The 24,169-nt window shown below is 35.2% G+C and overlaps 2 protein-coding genes across 2 annotated transcripts in view; one reads left to right on the forward strand and one right to left on the reverse strand.

Annotated features, from left to right (window-relative positions):
- Window positions 1-3,155: 3,155 nt before the first annotated feature.
- Window positions 3,156-9,205, forward strand: LOC121375305 (ubiquitin-fold modifier 1). The gene is made up of 5 exons (XM_041502688.1): window positions 3,156-3,192; window positions 3,286-3,342; window positions 5,130-5,187; window positions 5,608-5,680; window positions 8,003-9,205. Coding segments are annotated over exons 1-5 (258 nt in total). The 5' UTR covers window positions 3,156-3,190; the 3' UTR covers window positions 8,071-9,205.
- Window positions 9,206-17,161: 7,956 nt separating this feature from the next.
- Window positions 17,162-24,169, reverse strand: part of LOC121375240 (coronin-7-like) — a 32,880-nt gene continuing 25,872 nt past the window's right edge. The window contains 4 exon segments of the mRNA XM_041502567.1: window positions 17,162-20,195; window positions 20,934-21,020; window positions 22,695-22,786; window positions 23,790-23,925. Coding sequence (XP_041358501.1) covers window positions 20,187-20,195; window positions 20,934-21,020; window positions 22,695-22,786; window positions 23,790-23,925 — 324 coding nt within the window. The 3' untranslated portion in view covers window positions 17,162-20,186.

Raw genomic sequence — 24,169 nt, forward strand, 5'->3', positions numbered from 1 at the left:
ATTAATATATTTCTTTCTATCTTTTTTGTTAGTCATTTCTTTCTTATGTTCTGTAAGAGAAAGCGTGAACACACACACACACACACGCACGCGCGCACACACACACGCACACGTACACAAAAAACAAACACACATATACACACACATACACAGACATACCACACACACACACACACACACACACACACACAAAACATACCACACACGCATATATATATATATATATATATATATATATATATATATATATATATATATATATATATATATATATATATATATATATATATACACACACACAGACATAACACGCACACATACATACATACCAGGGCCGTAGCTAGCGGAGAGGGGGGGGGGGCGGGGGGATCCGGAAAGCATTATAGAAACGTAAAAAAAATTCTCTTCTTAAAGGGACACACCCTAGTTACGGCTAGGTGTTAACCATTACGGCGTTGTTTTTCGCTATTAAACCCATTTTTTTCACAAATAAAATTGCACTTTACTTACCGTTTATTATTTAGAATATACATTTCCATTCACCTGAAGTGTTTTTTGGTAATCCTGGTAATCCTGGTGTTTGTAATACCACAAAATGCATTTTTCGAATTTCTGAAAAACGGACGCACGTTTGAGAAAAAACCGTTCAGCAGACAAGGTCTAATCTATTTTTAGACGGGGTATTTCCATTTCAATGTCACAGACGTTGGTATACCACGTGATCGTTATCATTTTGGTTCGGTTTGTTTTCTCGTGCACGGTTCGCGCAATCAACATTCGATTTGTTGTTGTTCATTTGTGAGATTTTTCTTCACAGTTCGTGAACATTTTCAGTAACAATAAAGTTCAGACAAGTAAGTAACTCAATACAAAACGTTACAAACCCTTAAAACCAATAATTTTGCTAAGTCCTATGATATCTGGAGAGGGGATACAACCAGGACAGAACAGTTGGAACATGTCCAGGAGAGGTGAAAAGAACGCACCCCAAGTCTGTGAAATTTGTCGTGACGTAGGCATTGTTGTGCTTCGAGCGACATCTACCGGTGACATCAGAATACAAACTTTCAAAATTATTTCAAGCAATTGGGACATGGGGATTCCCATGGTATTTATCGATATAAAACCTGCTTTTTCACTCCATTTGATAAAAACGTGATCTAAGTGTGTTACAGGTTTGTAGATTAACCAAATTATAATTTATTTTCGCTGGATGGAACTAGGGTATGCGGCTTTAACCGTTTAAGGAGTTTTCGACTAGTAACTGCTCAGTTGCCCCCCCCCCCCCCCCCAAAAAAAAATCCTAGCTACGGCCCTGCATACACACACACATACATACATACATACACATACACACACACATACATACATACACATACATGCATACACACATACATAAACACACACATACATACACACATGCATACACACATATACACAAACATATCACACACACACACATACATACAAATACATACACAAATATACCAGACACACACATACCACACACACATACACAAACACACCACACACGCGCGCGCGTACACACACACTCGCACACACGTACACACTCACATACACACGTACCACACATACACACACACACACAAATATCACATACACAGTCACACACACATGCACGTACACACACACACCACACACACATACCACACACACGCACTCACACACACACACATACCACACATACACACTCACTTACACACACACACACACACACTCACACAAACGTACACACACTCACATACCACACACATACACAAACACAACACAACACAACACAACACACACACACACACACACACACACATACAAACATAAAATATGCTGAGTTTACTGTCATTGTGAGATTGACTAATAGATCCTTTTAAATTACTAAACTTAAGTATACTGATATTAACTCTGGCTCATAGGAATGTTAAAATATGTCAAGTGTACACAGGAGGAAAAAACAAGTTTTTCAAAATTATGGATTTATATATTATATAGACATGTAGTAAGACAAAAAGTTCATCTTTTGGGCCTCAAGTGGCCGTGTCATAGACGTCCCACACCTCAACCCCAACCCCTATAGAGGCGAATCCAGGATTTTGTAAACGAGGAAGTCACACAATTATAAAACGGGAAATTTGTTTTTCTCAATGGTAAATGAACTGAGCTCCCAAAGTGAGCGAGATTTTTTCTCATTGGCAGATTTGGAAATATAAATGCTCAAAAACGCGTTTTCTGGGAAGTTTAGTGTTGTGGGTGATGGAATTAGAAAAACAAACAATAAACAAGTCATTTAAAAGGGCACTTCAAACGAATTGCTTGGGAGTCACGGGATCCCTATGTCCACCATCACCACCCTCCCTCCTCCCCCCCACCCCCCGGATCTGCTAATGCCCCACCTCAAACATTTATTTCCAACAGGTCTATACATTACATTTGTTGTTTAGAATAGGCCTATCAGAGTCTCTATATCTAAATGGTGTTTCTGGTCGCCCGGGGTGTTTGGTTGTTATAATTATGCGTCATTTATGATCTCACACTGTAATAACACATGCTTGGCTGCTCCAGGGTGATGACCCGGTCGCCACAGCCATATACCATGCAATAAAATGCGCAGGGTCGAAATTGATAGCTCTGTGACGTACAAGTTAACCTGAGACTGATTGCTTTGAGAAGTTCACGTGTTAGGCTAACTGCAAGTGCTATAAATAAGTTTTAGTTGGAAAAGACGTTTACGTTTGTTTTAAACCTGAATATTGAGAAAATTTAAGAAACATAATACTATATTTGTGTCCATTAGATATGAGTTATATTATAACTCGTTGTAATGTTCACGTATCCACTTCGCTTTTGCTCGTTAAATACGTGTTGCAGCAACTCGTATATGAATAATATATCTAACGGTCACTCGTGTAGTATTTTCTATGTAATTTTAGACATTAAAAAGGTTCTATTAGTCGGAGACCTGTTACGGCAGCAGCAAACTCAGGACAGTCTGATTCTGTTTTTAAACAAAATGTATAATTGCTAGGTAAATGTTTGTCCCGTAATTTAAAATAAAAAATTGAAAAACTTATAGCTCGGAACTGTATCCGCTAACTGAGCGGCAGGCATGTGACCAGTCTACTTCGTGTTTACTTCCTACATCCGGTATTGCGTGTCAACACACCGGCGTGACAAGATGTAAGTTTGTCGTTGTTTATTATTACGATTTGTAGTGCGAGTACGTTTGATAGCTTCATGTAATGATATATATTTCTCCCTTTTTTTTTTTAGGTCGAAGGTAACTTTCAAGATAACGTTGACGTCTGATCCAAAACTGCCATACAAAGTGTGAGTAGTGGTTTGAGCCCGAGGCGGTATGTTTATAAACAGCTGTTAAAAGTTTACAGCCAGTAATGTTTGTTAAAGTAGCAGTATCACATTTAATATATAAGTATTTGAGTGTATTATAATTGTCTCAGAGAGTTGCGAAAAAAATAGAGTGTTGCCTTGAATAGATTCCTGATTGAACAGGCCGTAGGATTTCAAATGTCATGCCAACATGGGAAACCTTTTCTGTTCCGTGCCTTCGCAGCCTTGTGATCATCATCATGCCATTCATGGGAATCCATAATTGTACAGAAATGGTTTGGGTTTTTCCCCAGTCCCCCTTTTATTATTTTTAGTTAGGGTTTGGGATTTCGGGTTAGGGGAGGTGGGGGGGGGGGGGGGACCAGGCGGATATTTTTCCCATGTACCGTATCAGAAACTATCTTTTGTGTGAAATCCGAGTGCATGTTTAAGTAAAGGCCTGTTTCTGCTCTTTTACCTTTGTCAGGGCAGGGGCCTAGCTTCCATATAAGCAGGTACACAGCTGCAGGGTCTGACTATTTACCCCAAGACACCCCAAGATACCCCAAAACACCACCAAGACATTACCAAGATACCCCAAGACTCCATAAATATTTTAAAAATGAATTAAAATGTACTATTGTGTAAAATATTTAGTGGAAAATGAAGTAAAAGAATTAATTTTAAGCCTTAATGATAGCTGATTGCTAAGGGAGATAATCGACTATTTACCCCAAGACACTGCAAGATAACCCCAAGACACTGCCTATTTACCCCAAGAAACATACGATACCCTAAAAACATACACGATACCCCATATACCCCCCAGGCTTTAAAATGTTGTTTTTTTTTTTTTTTTAAAGAGGTACACATTTTCTTGATGTTGGTTTATATATATATATATATATATATATATATATATATATATATATATATATATATATATATATATATAGACACACACACAATCGGCTGTCATTAAGGCTTAAAATTATTTCTTTTACATCATTTTCCAGTAATATTTTTTAAAATATTTACAGTCTTGGGGTATCTTGGTGGTGTTTTGGGGTGTCTTGGGGTACCACCTGAGATTACAAATATTTTTATATTAAAATATATGATGTAAATGCACAGCCAATAGCGTTTTATTCCATTGCCGAAAAAGTCTGCGTACCACCTGAAAATCCCAAGCTAGGCCTCTGCAGGGTAATAGTCATGTTATACTATTGTCACTTATGTTTAATAATGTCAAAAGCTTATTTGTCATATGGCACGAACAACTGGACAATTGGTTCATGTCATAACCTTATACACAATGTATCTTCAATCACAATCTGTAAGCGTAATGTGAGATAGGGGGTCATTCAATTTCAAATATTACATATTGCTATTTTTATCAAGATTAGACACCCTCCCTCCCCTTTGTAATGCTACATAACACCAGACCATACACATCTAAAATATTACTTAATGCTTGAAGACACACACACACCCTTCCCAATTCACAAACAAGGCATGCAATGGGTGTTAAGAATTTTAACGTACTGTTTTGCGATATGGGAAAGCACAGATACTGTATCATTTCAAATCGATTTATAATCGTTATTGTGTGTGTATACGTCTAGCCATAACTGTATACATTACGTTAACATTGGAAAAAAAAGAAAAAAGATTTTAGTAATTAATGTTTTTTAAGTGTTATATAATGCTGTTCAGAACTTTGTTACATAGGTAATATACTGGTACATTTTATGTAGTGTTTTTAATATTACCCGTTTGTTTTTCAGGTTGAGTGTTCCAGAAGCCACACCTTTCACAGCAGTTTTAAAATTTGCAGCTGAAGAGGTATAAGATAATTATCAGATGATTATCCAAGCCATGCCAATTTGTAAATGATTAATAATATATACAGTGAAACCCTTCTAAACCGGACATCCCAGGAACCACATAAAATGTCCAGTTGTAAGAGGGATCCGGTTTAGAGAGGTTAAGTTCTTTTCTGATTTTTAAGAAAGGACTGTGAAAAATGTCCGGCTTTGAGGAAATTCCGGTTTACTGATGGTCCGGTTTTGAGAGGTTTCACTAATATTTATGTAATAAAAAATTTTTTAGTCGTCATATATAAATTGAAAAAATAATAATGTTCATGCAGTGACTTGATAGATCACTTTAACATGTTTAAGTATGTTTAGTTAAAAAGCTGGATTTAGGATAAATTCTTAGATTTTATTTTGTTTATTATTACATGTATGTCCATTATTTCAGTTCAAAGTCCCTGCTGCTACTAGTGCCATTATCACAAACGATGGTATTGGAATTAACCCAGCTCAGAATGCAGGTTGGTATAATTGTATTATTGCTGGCTTAACATTGAATGAATATATTATGATTTTGCTTACCCATTGGATAAAACTGACATTTAACAGGTACTAAAACTAATCTATAGATGGATTAATGTTCTGAGTTACTTATCAATAATGTAAAATATAAATGTAGATGACTGCGTACTTTACTTTTTTATTCCATTACTTTATGCCAGTCTATTATTAATCCATTACATATCATTTTCAGATATCCATTATTACACCTTTACTTTTAGAAATGTTATTACACATACCTTCCAGACATCTATAGTGATGCTTTGTTTGGCAAGTCTGTTAAGATGTCATTACCTGTACGTTATAAAAGTCAGTTATTGTACATCTTGTCTTTTCCCGTTCCAACCAGTTAACCACAACTGGAATAGTGCATATAAAATATACCTTGCTGCAGAATTAGAAAAAAGTGTGGCGGGTTTCCTCTGATGACTACATGTCAGAATTACCAAATGTTTGACATTCAATAGCCGATGATTAATTAATCAATGTGCTCTAGTGGTGTTGTTAAACAAAACAAAGTTTAACTTTGTACATCTTGTCAGACTCCATATAACCGCAAATAAAATGTGTTGAGTGCGTTGTTAAATAAAACATTTCCTTTCCTTTCCTTGTACATCTTGTCATCATTTTCTTATGACTTCGAAGTTATATCAGAATCATACTGAAGAATCGAAATTTATACACTCTTTATTTTCTAACATTATTCACGAATGATACAAAAAACTATACTCTTCAAAAAAAGAAACGCAAAAGGGTACAAATGGGTTATAACTCCGATTTTATGTTTCCTACCGGTTCATGCTTTGTGAATATAAGGAGGTCATTGCATGTCCCACATTCCCACGGTTACATTCGATAAAACGCAGCTACTGTACAATAAAGTTCCAAAATGTGAATATTCGCAAAAACGCAGCCACGTGCAAACCATGTCACCACTGCACGTGCGTTGTCTGCACATGCAACATGAACACCGACAGTATAAAAGTGCAGGGTGTTCGCTTGCCTGGCCTCTGTATCTGGCCGACAGTTGACAATCCAGGACATGCCACGTCTCGGTGAACCGCAGAGAAACAATGCCATCGGCCGACTAGACGCAGGCGAATCCAGAACGGCCGTTGCCAGGGCATTCCATGTGTCCCCAAGCACCATCTCCAGACTGTGGGACCGTTACCAGCAACATGGATCAACACGTGACCTCCCTAGATCCGGTCGACCACGGGTCACTACCCCCGGGCAGGACCGCTACATCCGGGTACGCCACCTTCAGGAACGATTGACTACTGCCACCTCCACAGCCGCAGCAATACCAGGTTTGCGCAGGATATCCGACCAGACCGTACGGAACCGCCTACGTGAGGTAGGAATTCGTGCCAGACGTCCAGTTCGAGGTGTCATCTTAACACCACAACACCGTCGACTCCGACTGCAGTGGTGCCAGATTCATCGACAATGGCCTCAACTGCGATGGAGACAGGTGTGGTTCAGTGACGAGTCCCGATTTCTGCTCCGACGTCATGATGGAAGATGTCGCGTGTATAGGCGTCGTGGTGAACGTTATGCGGCAAACTGCGTGCAGGAAGTGGACAGATTCGGCGGGGGTAGTGTCATGGTGTGGGCAGCCATCTCACACACTGGCAGAACTGACCTGGTCCACGTGCAGGGCAACCTGAATGCACAGGGCTACATTGACCAGATCCTCCGGCCACACATCGTTCCAGTTATGGCCAACGCCAACGCAGTGTTCCAACATGACAACGCCAGGCCTCACACAGCACGTCTCACAGCGGCTTTCCTACAGAACAACAACATTAATGTCCTTCCTTGGCCATCGATATCACCGGATTTGAACCCAATTGAGCATCTATGGGACGAGTTGGACCGACGCCTCCGACAGCGACAACCACAGCCCCAGACCCTGCCCGAGCTGGCAGCAGCCTTGCAGGCCGAGTGGGCCACCATCCCCCGGGGACGTCATCCGTACTCTGGTTGCTTCAATGGGCAGGCGGTGCCAGGCAGTTGTCAACACACGCGGAGGCCACACCCAGTATTGACTCCAGATGACCTTGACCTTGGTGGTGTGTCCTATCACTTACTCACAATGGACTAGAGTGAATTGTGAACAATCCTGCAACATTTGGTAATTATCGGACTCACCATTCAATAATTAAATCAATTCTCCAAATGTTACGACAATGTGGTTTTGCGTTTCTTCTTTTGCAGAGTATATTTTAACTAATTTGTTATTTTGTATGTAAATTTATACTTTGTATTTTATTTTACAGGCAATGTGTTTCTAAAGCATGGCACGGAATTGAGACTTATACCAAGAGACAGAGTAGGGTGCTGTTGACACAATGATAACGATTCTAGGAAATAATAAATTTGAACTTTTTACGATTTTGTGGCAGGAGAAACACACTGGAATCTCAGTGGTTGAAGACATGACTTTGGCTAATTCCTGCTGCAGCCATTTTAACCAATGAAACGTCTCTCTCAGATATATCTTCCATATTGCTACAGGATATACAGGCCTCTAAGAATTGAAAACTGGTGAAAACCATTCATGGGTTACGCAAAAACAAGTTGTGGTAACCCATTTTGATTTTGCATAATCCATTGTGATCATGTAAATGATGTTTTAAATTAAATGCATGAATGGAAATTAGTTGACACAAAACTAGCATTGTGTAAGTGCTGGGCAAATGGAACTATCATTCTTGCCATTTTTAGAGGCCTGTTGTTACAATAATTGTTGGGATACTCTTACATGTATTGGGCATATTCAGAGGTATCACAAACAGTTTTAATTGTGATTCAGTTATTGGACACAGGACCACACGTCAATTGTGAATTTTAAAAACAATTTGCAAATTTTATTTCATTTTGACAAACAAATTTAATGTAATTATTGATATTTTGTTGGAAAATAAAGTGGGTTTTGAAGTTTAATAGATAATTTGGCGAACTTTTGTATTTGCCCAGAGCTAACCCTGGGACATATTCAAAGGTGTCACAAACAGTTGTAAGTGTGATACAGTTATTGGACATATTTAAAGGTATCACCAACAGTTTCAAATGGGATTCAGTTATTGGGTATATTCAGTGGTATCACAGTTTCAAATGGGATTCAGTTATTGGGTATATTCAGTGGTATCACAGTTTCAAGGTATTTGTTTTAATTTGGGCATTGGAGTGGCAGGGCTAACCCTGGGACATATTCAAAGGTGTCACAAACAGTTGTAAGTGTGATACAGTTATTGGACATATTTAAAGGTATCGCCAAAAGTTTCAAATGGGATTCAGTTATTGGGTATATTCAGTGGTATTACAGTTTCAAATGGGATTCAGTTATTGGGTATATTCAGTGGTATTACAGTTTCAAATGGGATTCAGTTATTGGGTATATTCAGTGGTATCACAGTTTCAAATGGGATTCAGTTATTGGGTATATTCAGTGGTATCACAGTTTCAAATGGGATTCAGTTATTGGGCATATTCAGGGCTGGTATCACATATTCAAGGTATCACAAACAGTTGTTGTTAATTTTGGCATTGGAGTGGCAGGGCCAAAAGTTTCAAATGGGACATATTCAAAGGTATATTCACAATTACAGTTTCAAATGTGATACAGTTATTGGACATATTTAAAGGTATCGCCAAAAGTTTCAAATGGGATTCAGTTATTGGGTATATTCAGTGGTATTACAGTTTCAAATGGGATTCAGTTATTGGGTATATTCAGTGGTATCACAGTTTCAAATGGGATTCAGTTATTGGGTATATTCAGTGGTATCACAGTTTCAAATGGGATTCAGTTATTGGGTATATTCAGTGGTATCACAGTTTCAAATGGGATTCAGTTATTGGGTATATTCAGTGGTATCACAGTTTCAAATGGGATTCAGTTATTGGGTATATTCAGTGGTATCACAGTTTCAAATGGGATTCAGTTATTGGGTATATTCAGTGGTATCACAGTTTCAAATGGGATTCAGTTGTTGGGTATATTCAGTGGTATCACAGTTTCAAATGGGATTCAGTTATTGGGTATATTCAGTGGTATCACAGTTTCAAATGGGATTCAGTTATTGGGTATTATCAGTGGTATCACAGTTTCAAGGTATTTGTTTTAATTTGGGCATTGGAGTGGCATGGCTAGCTCTGGGGGTGTAGAAAATTTCGCCAAATGTATCCGTTAAACTCTAAAAATTGCAGAAACCCACCATTATTTTCAAGAAAATATCAATCATTACATGAAGTTCTTTCGCTAAATTCAAATAAAATTTGCCAGTTGTGTTTAAAATTCGCAATTGGCGAATTTGGCGAGTGGGAGGAGATTACAGAATATATTATGGTCATGTTACAAAAATGTTAGTAAACATTTTAACTTCATTTGCTGTAAGTTGTTTTTTATTAAAACAGTGGCATTAATGTAGCAGCTACAGTGTTGACAGTTGATTTGGACACGCACAACATGTTTTACCAGTACTTTTTAATACTGTGTTGAAATTGTGCTACTGGTCATTCAAATATTTGTTATACTAAGAGGAAGTTGATATTGCATGTATGCTCATTGTAGCCAAAATTACTAGTCAAATAGCCGTTGTCATAGGACGGTCAAAGTTATTTAATAGTTTATTAATGTCATGTGTTAATTGTTTTGTTGCCACAGTGAAAATTAATTCTGAACTCTTAACTTGTATCCAGCATTTGAAGAAAGGACTTTTTCTTTCTTGGGTATGTATGGATGATGGTAGCAGTAAAAATATTAACAACCTGAATGTAGAATGCAACCACTCTCGATGTTCTTATCTTCAGCTGTTGTGGATGATGATTTACACATAGCAGTTTGATTGTACAGGCCCTTTGATTTCACGGAAATGGTACCGGGTAGTTTCCAGTACTGTGTCGGTAAAATGACGGAACCTATATTTCATTTCCCATGATTATGATATCGAGTACGACTATTTAACAAAAGTAATGTATATACATGTATAATACATTTTTAAAAACAGTTTCTGATGGGTTCCCATGATCACATGGCACAGAACCGAAAGTGTTTCCTATTAAATTTAAAATCCTATGGCCTGTTGTACAACGAATTTTGAAATTGGTATAGGTCCATTAATGGCTAGTGAAGTGACACTATGTATGCTGGATATTACCTACATCAAAACCATCACATGTATGTTATTGGTATCTGCTCACACTTACCCACCTGTGTCGCCCTGATAAATATTTAATGCTAGCTATGGCTGGGAATGGCGTACATCAGGGAGAATTGAATTTTCTCTCATCCTCAGGTATATTGGACAGAGCTATCCCATAAAAGAAAGCTATGTAAGACATTGCATGGGATATCATGCACTTGCATTTAACATGACATCATTAGTAATATATGATGTCATATTAAAGTGAGATGGTGACGTGAGGTCATTAGACACCATTTTAAATTAATATTTTGTTATTAAAACCTTCATTATAAAAGCTGTCTTGCTAATTTATAGTGTTAAATTTTATTTAACATATGAAACAAACACAGAAAATATGATAGTGTAGTTTATTTATGATAAAATGGTCAAATAAAAAAGTTACTTGTTCAGTTTGTCTGTTCGTGTAAAATAATGGTTTATTTACCAAATGAATGAGAGAAAAAGACTCCATCATATGTGGTCATGTGGGATTAAAAAAAATACATCCTTGGTGGTGAAATTTTGACCATGGGACTCTGCAAGCCTCATCCCAGGTTGAAATTTTCACCATCTCGGGTGTACTTTTCCTATCCCACATGACCTCATATGATGGAGTCTTTTATTACTCAACAGGTTGATTATGATGTCAATTATCAGTTGTTCATAACAGTCCACCCTTGTATGTGATGATGTGGTTGTAACAGTAATTACCATTTGCCAGTGGTACCTAGATGATGGATACTTGATGTTACATGTTGCACTTATCACATTGAAAATGGTGCACATTAGTTCTCGTTATATGCTTGTTAAAATTTACATCTTTCTTTTGTGTGAAGTCTGTTAGCATGAATGTGTGTCACTAATATGTACACGTTATTGTAGTAGTACAATATGTATCACATACATGTATTTATTTTGAATGTACCATCACCATGTAGCTGGATGTAAACATATATGATAGAATAAATAATGATAGTCTTTATTTTAATTTTTTGGCTAAAAATAAAAATATTGATAATTTTTCACTGATACATGTATTTTAGTAGTCATTGGCAAATGACTGAAATTTGTTTTTAAAACATAATTTCAGTTGGATTTCTTTTAGTACTGGGGTTATTTCCCATTTCAGCCAGTGTTTCATATAAAAGATATATGTACCATACAGCAAATTGTTAGACCCCTTCTGTCTTGTGCTGATCAACTATGGCATAATGAATCTGTTATGCACTATATGTCTTTTGGTGACCAGTGTCCTTTAAGGTAACAATGTACCAAATAACATCTGGCCAGGTCAAAATTCAAAGTGCACCTAACTTTTGATAGAGCAGTTAACATACAACCAGTTCTGCCATTGGTGATAAATGTGACAGGGCTTGTTGTATAAAAATAAAATTATCTGGCAGGTTTTTTCTCTAAAAAATTAGATAAGATATTATAGTGATCATGTTCGAAACCTAATAGCCACTGCCAATGTGTTCTTGAACAGACATTCCTCTTTGTGCATTTTCTAATATTATGTTGAGATACAGACATTATTAGGTTTTTTTTCACTAGCAGTGGCTTATCTAGGGTATGGCAGGTATGGTACATGCCCTGGGCACCGCTTGAAGGGGGCACCACTAAGCAGTTTCTTTTAAAGTCGGATGTTATCTAAAAGATGGGTGTCAGATGTTTGGTCATGTTTATTAGACTTGAGATATGTTACAGGACTAGTCCAAACCACGCCCCATTCTTGTAAAACTTGTGAAAGTCTAGACACGATCTTTAATAACACTGTGAGACTAACTTATTTAATGTATACAAATTATATTTGACTTTATAAGCACAAGCCCAGGAACTGATATGGTTGTGTTTTTAAAACTTAAATAAGTCGAGACTCAAGACTAACAAAATCTTTAAGTTTTTTATTATATGGTATTTGTAATGGCAAGACGGCGTCCAGAAGACTAAAGTTTTATAAGTATGGGGCCTTGTAAATGTACCAATTAAAAAAAAAAAAAACTTCCATCCATACTATGGACAAACTAGATGCGGTAGACTTTGTCTAAACTACCTGTAGATTAATATAATTGTAGTTGGGTTTTTTTAAATGCATTTGTTTAATTCTTGCTGGAATCGTGTTTTTACATACCGAGTATATGTAAAACAATTTCAAAACAAATTATAAATATAATCTTCTTTCTTTCTTTTTTCTTTTTAATTCACTTTTGTTAATAAAATATTTATTGAATATTGTTTGTTTGTTTTGTATTTGTGATTCTACAGGTGTAGATCCAATATGTTTTTCATTGGAGTGTGTGCAACTTAAATCCACTAACCAACATTTGTATCTATGGGGAAAATGCATTAAAATGTATTAACCTACATTTGTATCTATGGGGGAAATGCATTAAAATGTATTAACTTACATTTGTATCTATGGGGGAAATGCATTAAAACGGTGTACTAACCTACATTTGTATCTATGGGGGGAATGCATTAAAACGGTGTACTAACCTACATTTGTATCTATGGGGGAAATGCATTAAAATGTATTAACCTACATTTGTATCTATGGGGGAATGCATTAAAACTGTGTATTAACCTACATTTGTATCTATGGCGAAAACACATTAAAATGTATTAACCTACATTTGTATCTATGGGGGAAATGTATTAAAATGTATTAACCTACATTTGTATCTGTGGGGGAAATGCATTAAAACTGTACTAACCTACATTTGTATCTATGGGGGCAATAAAATGCCTACATTTCTATCTAACGAAAACGGTGTACTAACCTACATTTGTATCTATGGGGGGAATGCATTAAAACGGTGTACTAACCTACATTTGTATCTATGGGGGAAATGCATTAAAATGTATTAACCTACATTTGTATCTATGGGGGAATGCATTAAAACTGTGTATTAACCTACATTTGTATCTATGGCGAAAACACATTAAAATGTATTAACCTACATTTGTATCTATGGGGGAAATGTATTAAAATGTATTAACCTACATTTGTATCTATGGGGGAAATGCATTAAAACTCCATACTAACCTACATTTGTATCTATGGGGAAAACACATTAAAATGTATTAACCTACATTTGTATCTGTGGGGGAAATGCATTAAAACTGTACTAACCTACATTTGTATCTAAGGGGGAAAATGCAATAAAATGTATTAACCTACATTTCTATCTATGACGAAAACACATTAAAATGTATTAACCTACATTTGTATCTATGGGGGAAATGCATTAAAACGGTGTACTAACCTACATTTGTATCTAGGGGGGAAATGCATTAAAACTACTAATCTACATTTGTATCTAGGGGGGAAATGCATTAAAACTGTACTAACCTACATTTGTATCTATGGGGGAAATGCATTAAAACTGTGTACTAACCTACATTTGTATCTATGGGGGAAATGCATTAAAACTACTAATCTACATTTGTATCTAGGGGGGAAATGCATTAAAACTGTTTACCAACATACATTTGTATCTATGGGGGGGAAAATGCATCAAAACCGTGTTTTAACCTACATTTGTATCTATGGGGGATATATGCATTAAAACGGTGTACTAATCTACATTTGTATCTAGGGGGGAAATGCATTAAAACTGTACTAACCTACATTTGTATCTATGGGGGAAACGCATTAAAACTGTGTACTAACCTACATTTGTATCTATGGGGGAAATGCATTAAAACTACTAATCTACATTTGTATCTAGGGGGGAAATGCATTAAAACTGTTTACTAACATACATTTGTATCTATGGGGGGAAAAATGCATCAAAACCGTGTTTTAACCTACATTTGTATCTATGGGGGAAATGCATTAAAACTGTACTAACCTGCATTTGTATCTATGGGGGAAATGCATTAAAACTGTACTAACCTACATTTGTATCTATGGGGGAAATGCATTAAAACTGTACTAACCTACATTTGTATCTATGGGGGAAATGCATTAAAACTGTACTAACCTACATTTGTATCTATGGGGAAATGCAGACAGATCCCCTGCTGCTTTTCAGTAAGATTAGCCAGTGTGGCAGCAATGGGATTCTTCTTTCTAGACTAAAATCAAAATAATTATTTTTATAAACACATATTAAACACCAAATAGCCAGTTTAAACGTTCCTTTAGTTCTAATTTGAAAGGGTAGCTTACATGTATGTTGTAGCATTTAGGGTGGTGGACTATGCGTCACAATTACAAATGTATGTGTTGCCTTTGGATCAGGCTCCCTGTACTCTCTTGCACGTGACAGTTTTTCTTTTCCTTTCCCCCCGTGTCTTGGGGAAAAAAGAAATGGTCCATGCCAGAACTTGTGCCCAAGACGACTATGCACTAAGACATCTTGCTGTGAACATGTACTTTAAATTATTTCCAACCCAATCCAAACAAGAGTTGCACATTTGTCATTTGATAAACATTCCTACCTGTTTTTGAAACCCTCGACAGAGACACATTAGACCCAGCCTGTGTACAGTCATTTTAATTTCTGTATAGAGAAAAAAACAAAATAACATCTGAACATATTAATAATTTTGTAAACTTTTATTTTCTATTAAATAACTGGTTTAATCAATAAATGATGTTTAGTAATGCATATGTCAATGGTATTCAACGAGACATGTTCAAAAATATTTAACATGGCATATGTTGATGAACCCAAAAAGGCACAAGTCAAGAAAAAAAGGTTACTGGTAAAGATTTTCTTGATCTTATTCTAAGAGAAATACTTTATAATGTAAAGTTTAATTGATTATGATAAAGATATATCTAATAACTATATTTCATCAAAAAGAATACACGAGAATAGCTAAAAATTAATACTTATATACACCTGAAAATTAATTTAGCACCACCTGAATTGTAATGCAACAAAAAGGTAACTAGTTTAACTGCTCATATACCATTAGGGTTTCGACCTCCGATATTATCGGGGGCCTGACAGGGGACAGGAAAGGCGTCTAGAAGTAATTATTGTCTGTGCAAATGTGATTTAAACCTGATATTGACAGTTTTTACTGTATCTACTGGGTATTTATAGAGATAGCATGAATAAATTACTTGTGAGAAGAACATCAGTGTGATTTCAGCTCCATAGTTAACATTGGGGAGGCAGGGGGTAAGGGGGTCATGTGCCCTTCCACTTTGTAGCAGCAGCGATGGTTTTTATATATTTATACATGTATTTATATATATATGTGTGTGTGCCTCCCCCCCCCCCCCCCACACACACACAATGTTTTGGCACCTTCCTACACCTGTGGTTAATTATATATTTTCATGTATATTTACAATTTTTGTCTTTTTTCTCTGGAATATATTAAATATTCATATAGCAATAGTGTTAATTGCTGTCACTCTTCCAATATCCTCTGTAGGCCCATACACAGAACATTAACTTCAGTCTTTTGTATCCTCGAAATGTTCTGAATGATTTGCGAGGTGTAAGCCACATGGTCAAAACTAGGTGATGCCTAATTAATTTCTAGGAGTATACTATTGCACATAAATAACTTGATTCAACAAAATCCTCAATTTCGATGTCTTATAATTCAGGGCGCATATTTTCTAAGCAATCTTGGCGCTGCAAAATCGTAAAAACCATCGCAGGCTATGACATCACTATGATGTGTGCTATAGTAACGCCATAGCCATCGATGGTTTTTACGATTTTGCAGCGCTAAGATAAAATTCGAAAATATGGATCCAGTAAACATGCTTAAGAAACCGACAGATTTATAGAATATACACATTACCATTTTATATCAAGTTTACACAACAAGTAAAAATGATATGAAATGATAGCAAGTTTAATATCCTAATCAATGGTGCTTGTTAAGAATATGGCTCAGTAAAATCATGTTAAGAAATGCAAATTTGGCAAATTTAACTGATGGTTTCTTGTGATGAAAAAGTTTTACATTCCAAATGAGATAAGTGACTTTAAAGTGACAGACCCCAGTTTTTAAACACTACGGCATATTTTGCACTATTAGAGCCGTTTTTGATAACTGAAAACATACTTCACTTAGATTTTATTGTTTAGATTATCAATTTCCAAACATCTGAAAGTGTTTCTGGTCACCGTGGTGTTTTTAATATCACAAAATGCATTTTTTTCATATTTTTAAAAATGCATGTGTGTGAGAATTAATGGTTATGGAGTCGAGTTTTAGTCTATTTTTAATGGTATTTCACTGTTTCAACGTCAGACTTATTTCACTCTGTTGTAACGTTATCCAAATGTATTAAAGGTTTGTAGATTAACTAAACTTAGTGTCTATGTATACAAGTTGAAACTAGGGTCTGCGCCTTTAATATGAGCTTAGATATTTTGGAATAATAATTATAAAACTTTTCCAAAGAAAGGATTGTCATACTAGTATACAACTATTATCCTACTATGTGTAATACTGGTGTGTAGCGGTGAATTAAAAACAGCAGTGACAAACAAAGCATGGCGAAAGCAGCACAGTTAGTTTATTAGTTTTAACACCTAATGGTTTTTTAATGAAAATGTCTATTCAGTTTAACATTAAAAAAAATTGAAAATTAAATTAAATTTATGTTAAAAATAAATATTCCTTTTCATGAAAAACAGAAGCTTGCTTTCATTTTCAAAAATATTTTATATTAAAATAAATACCTGCTAATCCTTTTCAGGAAAAAAATTAGGCTAACTTTCAATACAACCACATTTGCTGTTAAAATTAATATATGTTAACAATTTTTTTTTATGAAACATGAGCAGTTAGTAAAACTGAAAATATGTCTATATTTAGATATGAAAAAGACCATTATTAAAATAAAAATTGAAAATGAAAATCAGTCTATTTATGACACAACTATCGTATTCATGTCAACATCCACATACCCGGTAAATGTTTAAAAAAAAAAAAAACAGGGCTTTCATTCATCAAGTATTGTGACCTTTGTCTAAAAAACAATTGACAAGAGACCTGAATTAAAATGTACCTGTCATACCGTAATATTATGGCCATACTTGAAGAACCTGAGTATATTACATCTAATAATAACATCTAGTAATAAGTTAATGCTACACTTGTATAGCACATTTATCTTAACTGCTGTTTTCACCCACCCTGGATCAAATGTTGCAACAATTCAACAGTAATTCATTCTACACAGTAGAAATTAAAAAAAAATTGTTAAATCCATTTAGACTAAATATAATTTTTATACTGATCAAATGTAAATGGCAAGTTGTTCTATAATCAATTTCAACTATTTAAAACCAAAACATTGTTCTGACACAATATGATAATATTCATAATTACAATAACATCAATGTAAGTATTTATTAAAAATATTACATTTTATGTTTCAAAAAACAGAATATATATTAATTTTATAATAATAACCTTTCTTCTAAGTGTACCTGTAATAGAAGTAAATGGGAAAAAATACAAAAAAGTACAAACTCTGAAGAAGATAATTTGGACATATGAAAGGTTGATCACCATTTTTTATAATAATCTCAATTTAAACATTTCCCTGTTTTTGAGATAATACTTATTCACAATAAATATTTACAATTGACTGAACCCATTAATTAGCAAAGACAAGTAAAATCAAGTGCATTAAGACACACACACATGTATATAGAAGAAACTATCAAACTCAAAGCATGGACAGTTTTAATAATTACCTTAGTTTACCTAAGGGATAACAAAATAACAGAACAGTTAAACCTATGACATTGATAACATAATAACATACATGTACATGTAAATACCTTGGCTAACCCCTATAAAAAGTTTCACTGTATGCAGGCATCGAAATAAGCATGGTGTCTGGTAACCCATTTACAGGTTACCACAAAATATAGCCTAGTAACCTATAGGTTATCACAACTACATGATAGTTAGATTTGAATTCCTGTTACTACTACTTTTTAACACCCTTACATGTATGCCAGATGATTATTTTATGTTTTGAAATTGTATCGGTGCGCACGAACATCGGTACGAGAAACAAAATCCGGAAGTAAATTTATCTAGTGGGCGCTGCTTAAATGCGGAATGACTATAATTGCTTGCAATTGCACAAGTGCGCGCGAACATCGATGCAATTCCTTACTAGAAAATGAAACGCGGAAGTCCGGAATACATTGCCTGGTTTACGTTTGGAAATGAAACTACCGAAACGTTGAAATTTTTGTCGAGAACGAAACACCATTCTCGACTTTTTTTTTACATGTGGTAACCTCCCAGTAACCTGAACGACCTTTCTCGACTTATTTCGATGCCTGTATATGCAGAACACAAAGAAAATGCATTGAATAAAAATGGTTCTCAGTGTACACACACAATCACATGTTCTACACTTGAATCAAGTTAGTTTTAAATTTTAAACAAACAGACCTTTACACAGGTTTAAAAAACAAAAACAAATTTAAAGCCATTAACTGGTCCCAGCTGAAATGCTATTAATGTTTTTCTTCTTTTTTTTTACTTTATGGAATATTCCCCCCATTATAGTTTGTCTGTTATGAGACTCGGTTCAAGCAATCAAGTCAAAATTATAATTCATTATTTACCATATTTAAGCTGTACCTTTAATTCATATGTATTTAAGTAGTCATCTTTAAAAAGCCTTAAATTAATGTAGATTCTAATAAGAAAACATTTATCTTTGTTGTCTTTGATGCCTATCATATTTTGTTGGTTATTGGTTTAAAAATCACATCTGAATGCAGGACATTCTATTTTGCATGCATAGATTATTTCAACTACCAAATTTAATGACACAAATTTTCACAAAAACACCATTTAGAAAAAAATATAATTCTAAAAATTTACAGTAAATGTAATAAAATATTTTGTTCTGGAAAATGTATTTTAACTGAATCATACCAATAAACATATATGATAAATGTTGAAGATAATGAATGGCATTGTATAGACTTTATCAACATCGATCACTGATATAGGACAACAAGGAATGATAGAAACTGTCAGCAGTATATGTTTGGAATTTTAACCATCAGAGGTGTCTGAATTATTTTACCCCTAAAAACGTGAGGAAATATCAATACGTAATTATACAAAATGCATCCATGTCGATATGTAATAATTAAAATCGTTAGATCATGTCCATCTTCTGATTGGCTGGAAGGTACTTGGAATCGTTCATGTGCATCTTCTGATTGGCTGGAAGGTACATGTACTTGGAATCGTTCATCCTGACAGTGTTAAGACTGCAAAGCCATGTGTTATCGTTCAATCACTACGTTCAGTCATCCTTGAAAGAAAGAAAAACTTAATTAATTTTTTAACTAGAAAATAGTCATATAAAATTATTGTGGTTGTGTTTTGTTTTTAAATACAGTAATAAAATTAAATGCTTGTCAATAAAAATGAAGTAACATAATCCTAAAGTAACTAATTAATGCATCAGATTCAGTTGTCATAACTCTTCAAAAAAATGTATTACTAATAATAATAGTTACTGTCATTTAGTACATTGTATATGCAAAATAACCTTTCACTGAGAAAGAAAAGAAGAAGTTAATTTTTGCCAGTTGAATTTGATCCAGTTTCTTCCAAGAACTGGGTAACATTAAATGTATATTTATTTTGTTAAAAATTATTAGTACATCAAGTCAATCTAGTTTCAGAGACAAATCTTGAAAGACATAAATATACTTTTTCAAATCATGAAATTGAACTCTATTAATTTGGGATATTTTGTTAAAAATTTGTTGCAGAGATAACGCCAACGAACAAGTTGGTCACAGGATCTTCGGTCAACCCATTCTTTGATTGGGTTTTTCCCATTCCAACCAGTGCACTACAACTGGTATATCAAAGGCTGTGGTATGTGCTAGCATGTGTGTGGGAAAATGCATATAAAACTATTAAAAGATCTCTTGCTCCTAATAAAAAAATGTAGCAGGTTTCCTCTGAAGACTGAGTCAAAACCACCAAATGATTGGCATATAACAGACAAGACAAGCCATCATTATGTTGACCCACTCACCCACTCGTCATCGTCAACACCCTCGGTGAGGTCCTGTGGTAGAGGTTTGTCACTGTGGTCCAGCTTCTTGTCAATGGCACTCAGGAGCTAGAAAATTACCAAACGTTTGACATTAGAACAGAACAGAACAGATCTTTATTAAGCTGAAGGCCAACAACTGGTAGCATAAGAGGATTGTACACATATGACAAATAAATATATAATATACACATAAGTAAAAAGTCATGTTTCTATAGTACATGTATATACAAACATAAATACATGTAGATACAATTTTTTAAAATTAATAATAGAAAAACAAGCAAAATTAAATTGGTTTTCAGGAGGAAAAGTTGTTATTTTTAATGTTAATAAATTCACTGGGGGTTTTTTAAGAATATTGGCAGGTTTGCAGTTGAAGAGTTCTTTTATTTTATTTACATTACGTCTCACAAAATAATATTTTTTTTAGTAGTCTCATTTGCACTTCTTTGATTTTATTACATATAAATAGATCTAATAGTCTATAATTAAATATCAATGTGCCCTAGTGGTGTCGTTAAACAAAACAACCTCGAACTTCAGAAGCTAGAAAAACAAACAAATACATGCATGGCAGATGCCTCTGAGGCACGGTTTGCGAGTACTTTTTTTCACAGGTACCCCATACATGTTTCAAGCACAAGACTACTTGACACAGTGGTACTAGATGAAATAAAATACCATACATTTTTTGCCCAGATGAAACTATTTTTTTTCACAACCAACACACTCACATTTATCACCACTCACAGGACTTGTGGTGTTAACTTCTCTATCAGAAGTTCGGTGCACCTCAAACTTTGACCCAATGGAAGTTATTGGGTTTAGTACTACCTAATATCTCTTATAGTTTAAGCAGGTTGCCATTTAAAACTTTTAGGGCTTTCTGTCCAGGACAAGAATCAATGGTTAGTTGTTAAATGAATTAGAGATTCCTTTTTTAATATATCTTCACTATAACAATCTTATTCCAGGGCTAAAACTTAAGAATTTGTCTCCCATGGCAAGTTTTAAAAGAATTGCCATGGGTCGGCCCACCGACGATAATTTTGAGCCTGCTTATGGCAAATTTTTTTAAAGTGACATCTGCAGCAAATAAACATGACTGAAAAGTTATTTCAAAAGTGCAAATGTTAAATATTGGCAGAAAATGTACACCAGGTGTATACATTTTGTCATTACTTTACTGTTGCTCTCTATCTATATGTATATGGCAATTTATATCTCAAGTTTAAGCCCTGTTATTCCTTTTACTCTGAAAGAACTGAACTATACTTTTCAGGGCCTCTATTTTATGATGCATAAACTAGAAAGTCAGTATGGTGCATCAAAGTTGGAACAAGTACAATTCAAGTAAGGGAGGAAATGTTTTATTTAACGTCGCACTCAACACATTTTATTTATGGTTATATGGCATCAGACATATGGTTAAGGACCACACAGATATTGAGAGAAGAAACCTGTTGTTGCCACTTCATGGGATACTCTTTTCAATTAGCAGCAAGGGATCTTTTATATGTACCATCCCACAGACAGGACAGTACATACCACGGCCTTTGTTACACCAGTTGTGGAGCACTGGCTGGAACGAGAAATAGCCCAATGGGTCCCACCGACAGGGATCGATCCTAGACCGACCGCACATCAAGCGAATGCTTTACCACTGGACTACATTACACCCCTAAACACAATTCAAGATGGCTGCCATGTGTTCAAAGTGTACTATGTACAGTGTGTTACCTCCTCTTTCTTCTGGTCGTCAGTTTTGTAGGTGTCCGGATTGTAACTTTCGAACTTCTTCGGTTTAGGGGCTTCAACAGGTGCTTCACTCACTAAAAATACACCACAGCAATTATACAACAGAAATATCCTGGGGGTTTATCTGCTGAAAAATATTATCTATAATATTAAGAAAGAGAAATAACTGAAGCTAGAAATGTATATGCTATTAAACTAAAATGTTTGTACAGTAGAAATTATAGCAGAAGTCTTTAAAAAATTAAAATGTTGATCATTTTCTCTTTTCATAAATATTCATGCCTATATATTTTTCTGGTTTGAATATTTTAACAGACAGTAAAATCTTCCACTGTGTCTCAGGCATCCATTTCGATTCACGTGACTACATCATCATCCTTTCTCCATCATCCTTGTTCTTACAGTCCCTATGTAATTTATGTTGCTCTCGTTTGTGATAAAATCTCACTCTCATTGATTATGTTTTGGAAGGAAATGATTTGTTTAACGATGCACTCAACACATTTTATTTACGGTTATATGAGGTCAGACATACGGTTAAGGACCACACAGAGATTGAGATAGGAAACCCGCTGTCGCCACTTCATGAGCTATTCTTTTCGATTAGCAACAAGGGATCTTTTATATGCATCATCCCACAGACAGATTTAATTTCTAATAATAAGTTATAATGGTAGGTGTAATTATTCACTACACTAGTTGTCATGGAAGGAAGGAAGGAAATGTTTTATTTAACGACGCACTCAACACATTTTATTTCAGGGTTATACAGGGTTATATGGCGTCCAGACATATGGTTAAGGACCACATAGAGATTGAGATAGGAATCCCGCTGTCATCACTTCATGGGCTACTCTTTTCGATTAGCAACAATTAAGGGATCTTTTATATGCACCATCCCACAGACAGGATAACACATACCACATGCCTTTGATATACCAGTCTTGGTGCACTGGCTGGAACAAGAAATAGCCCAATGGACCCACCGACGGGGATCGATCGCAGACCGACCACGCATCAAGCGAGCGCTGTACCACTGAGCTACGTCCCGTCCACTGGTTGTCATGGTTTACTTACAGAGTTTCATATCAGCTGGTCTAACACTGATCTTCCTCTGCTCTCGATTAACTCCAGAAAACCACTCCGTACTGGTCATAACCGGTTCCCAGGTCACCTTTGTGTCAGGGAACAGGTCATCTTGGAAGTACTCAGTCTGCAGATATAATGCAGAAAACAAATCAAGAGAAATAAATACAAAAAGTGACCAAAATCATTTATGTCTTAATTCATGGACAATATTTATTACCTTAATTCCTGAGTAATAACATACAAGATGTATTATCTTAACTCTTGAATAATAACATACAAGATTTAGTACCTTACATGTACCTCTTGAATAATAACATACAAGATTTAGTACCTTACATGTACCTCTTGAATAATAATATCATTATTAC

This window comes from Gigantopelta aegis, chromosome 6 (assembly GCF_016097555.1).
Source record: "Gigantopelta aegis isolate Gae_Host chromosome 6, Gae_host_genome, whole genome shotgun sequence".
Lineage (NCBI taxonomy): Eukaryota > Metazoa > Mollusca > Gastropoda > Neomphalida > Peltospiridae > Gigantopelta > Gigantopelta aegis.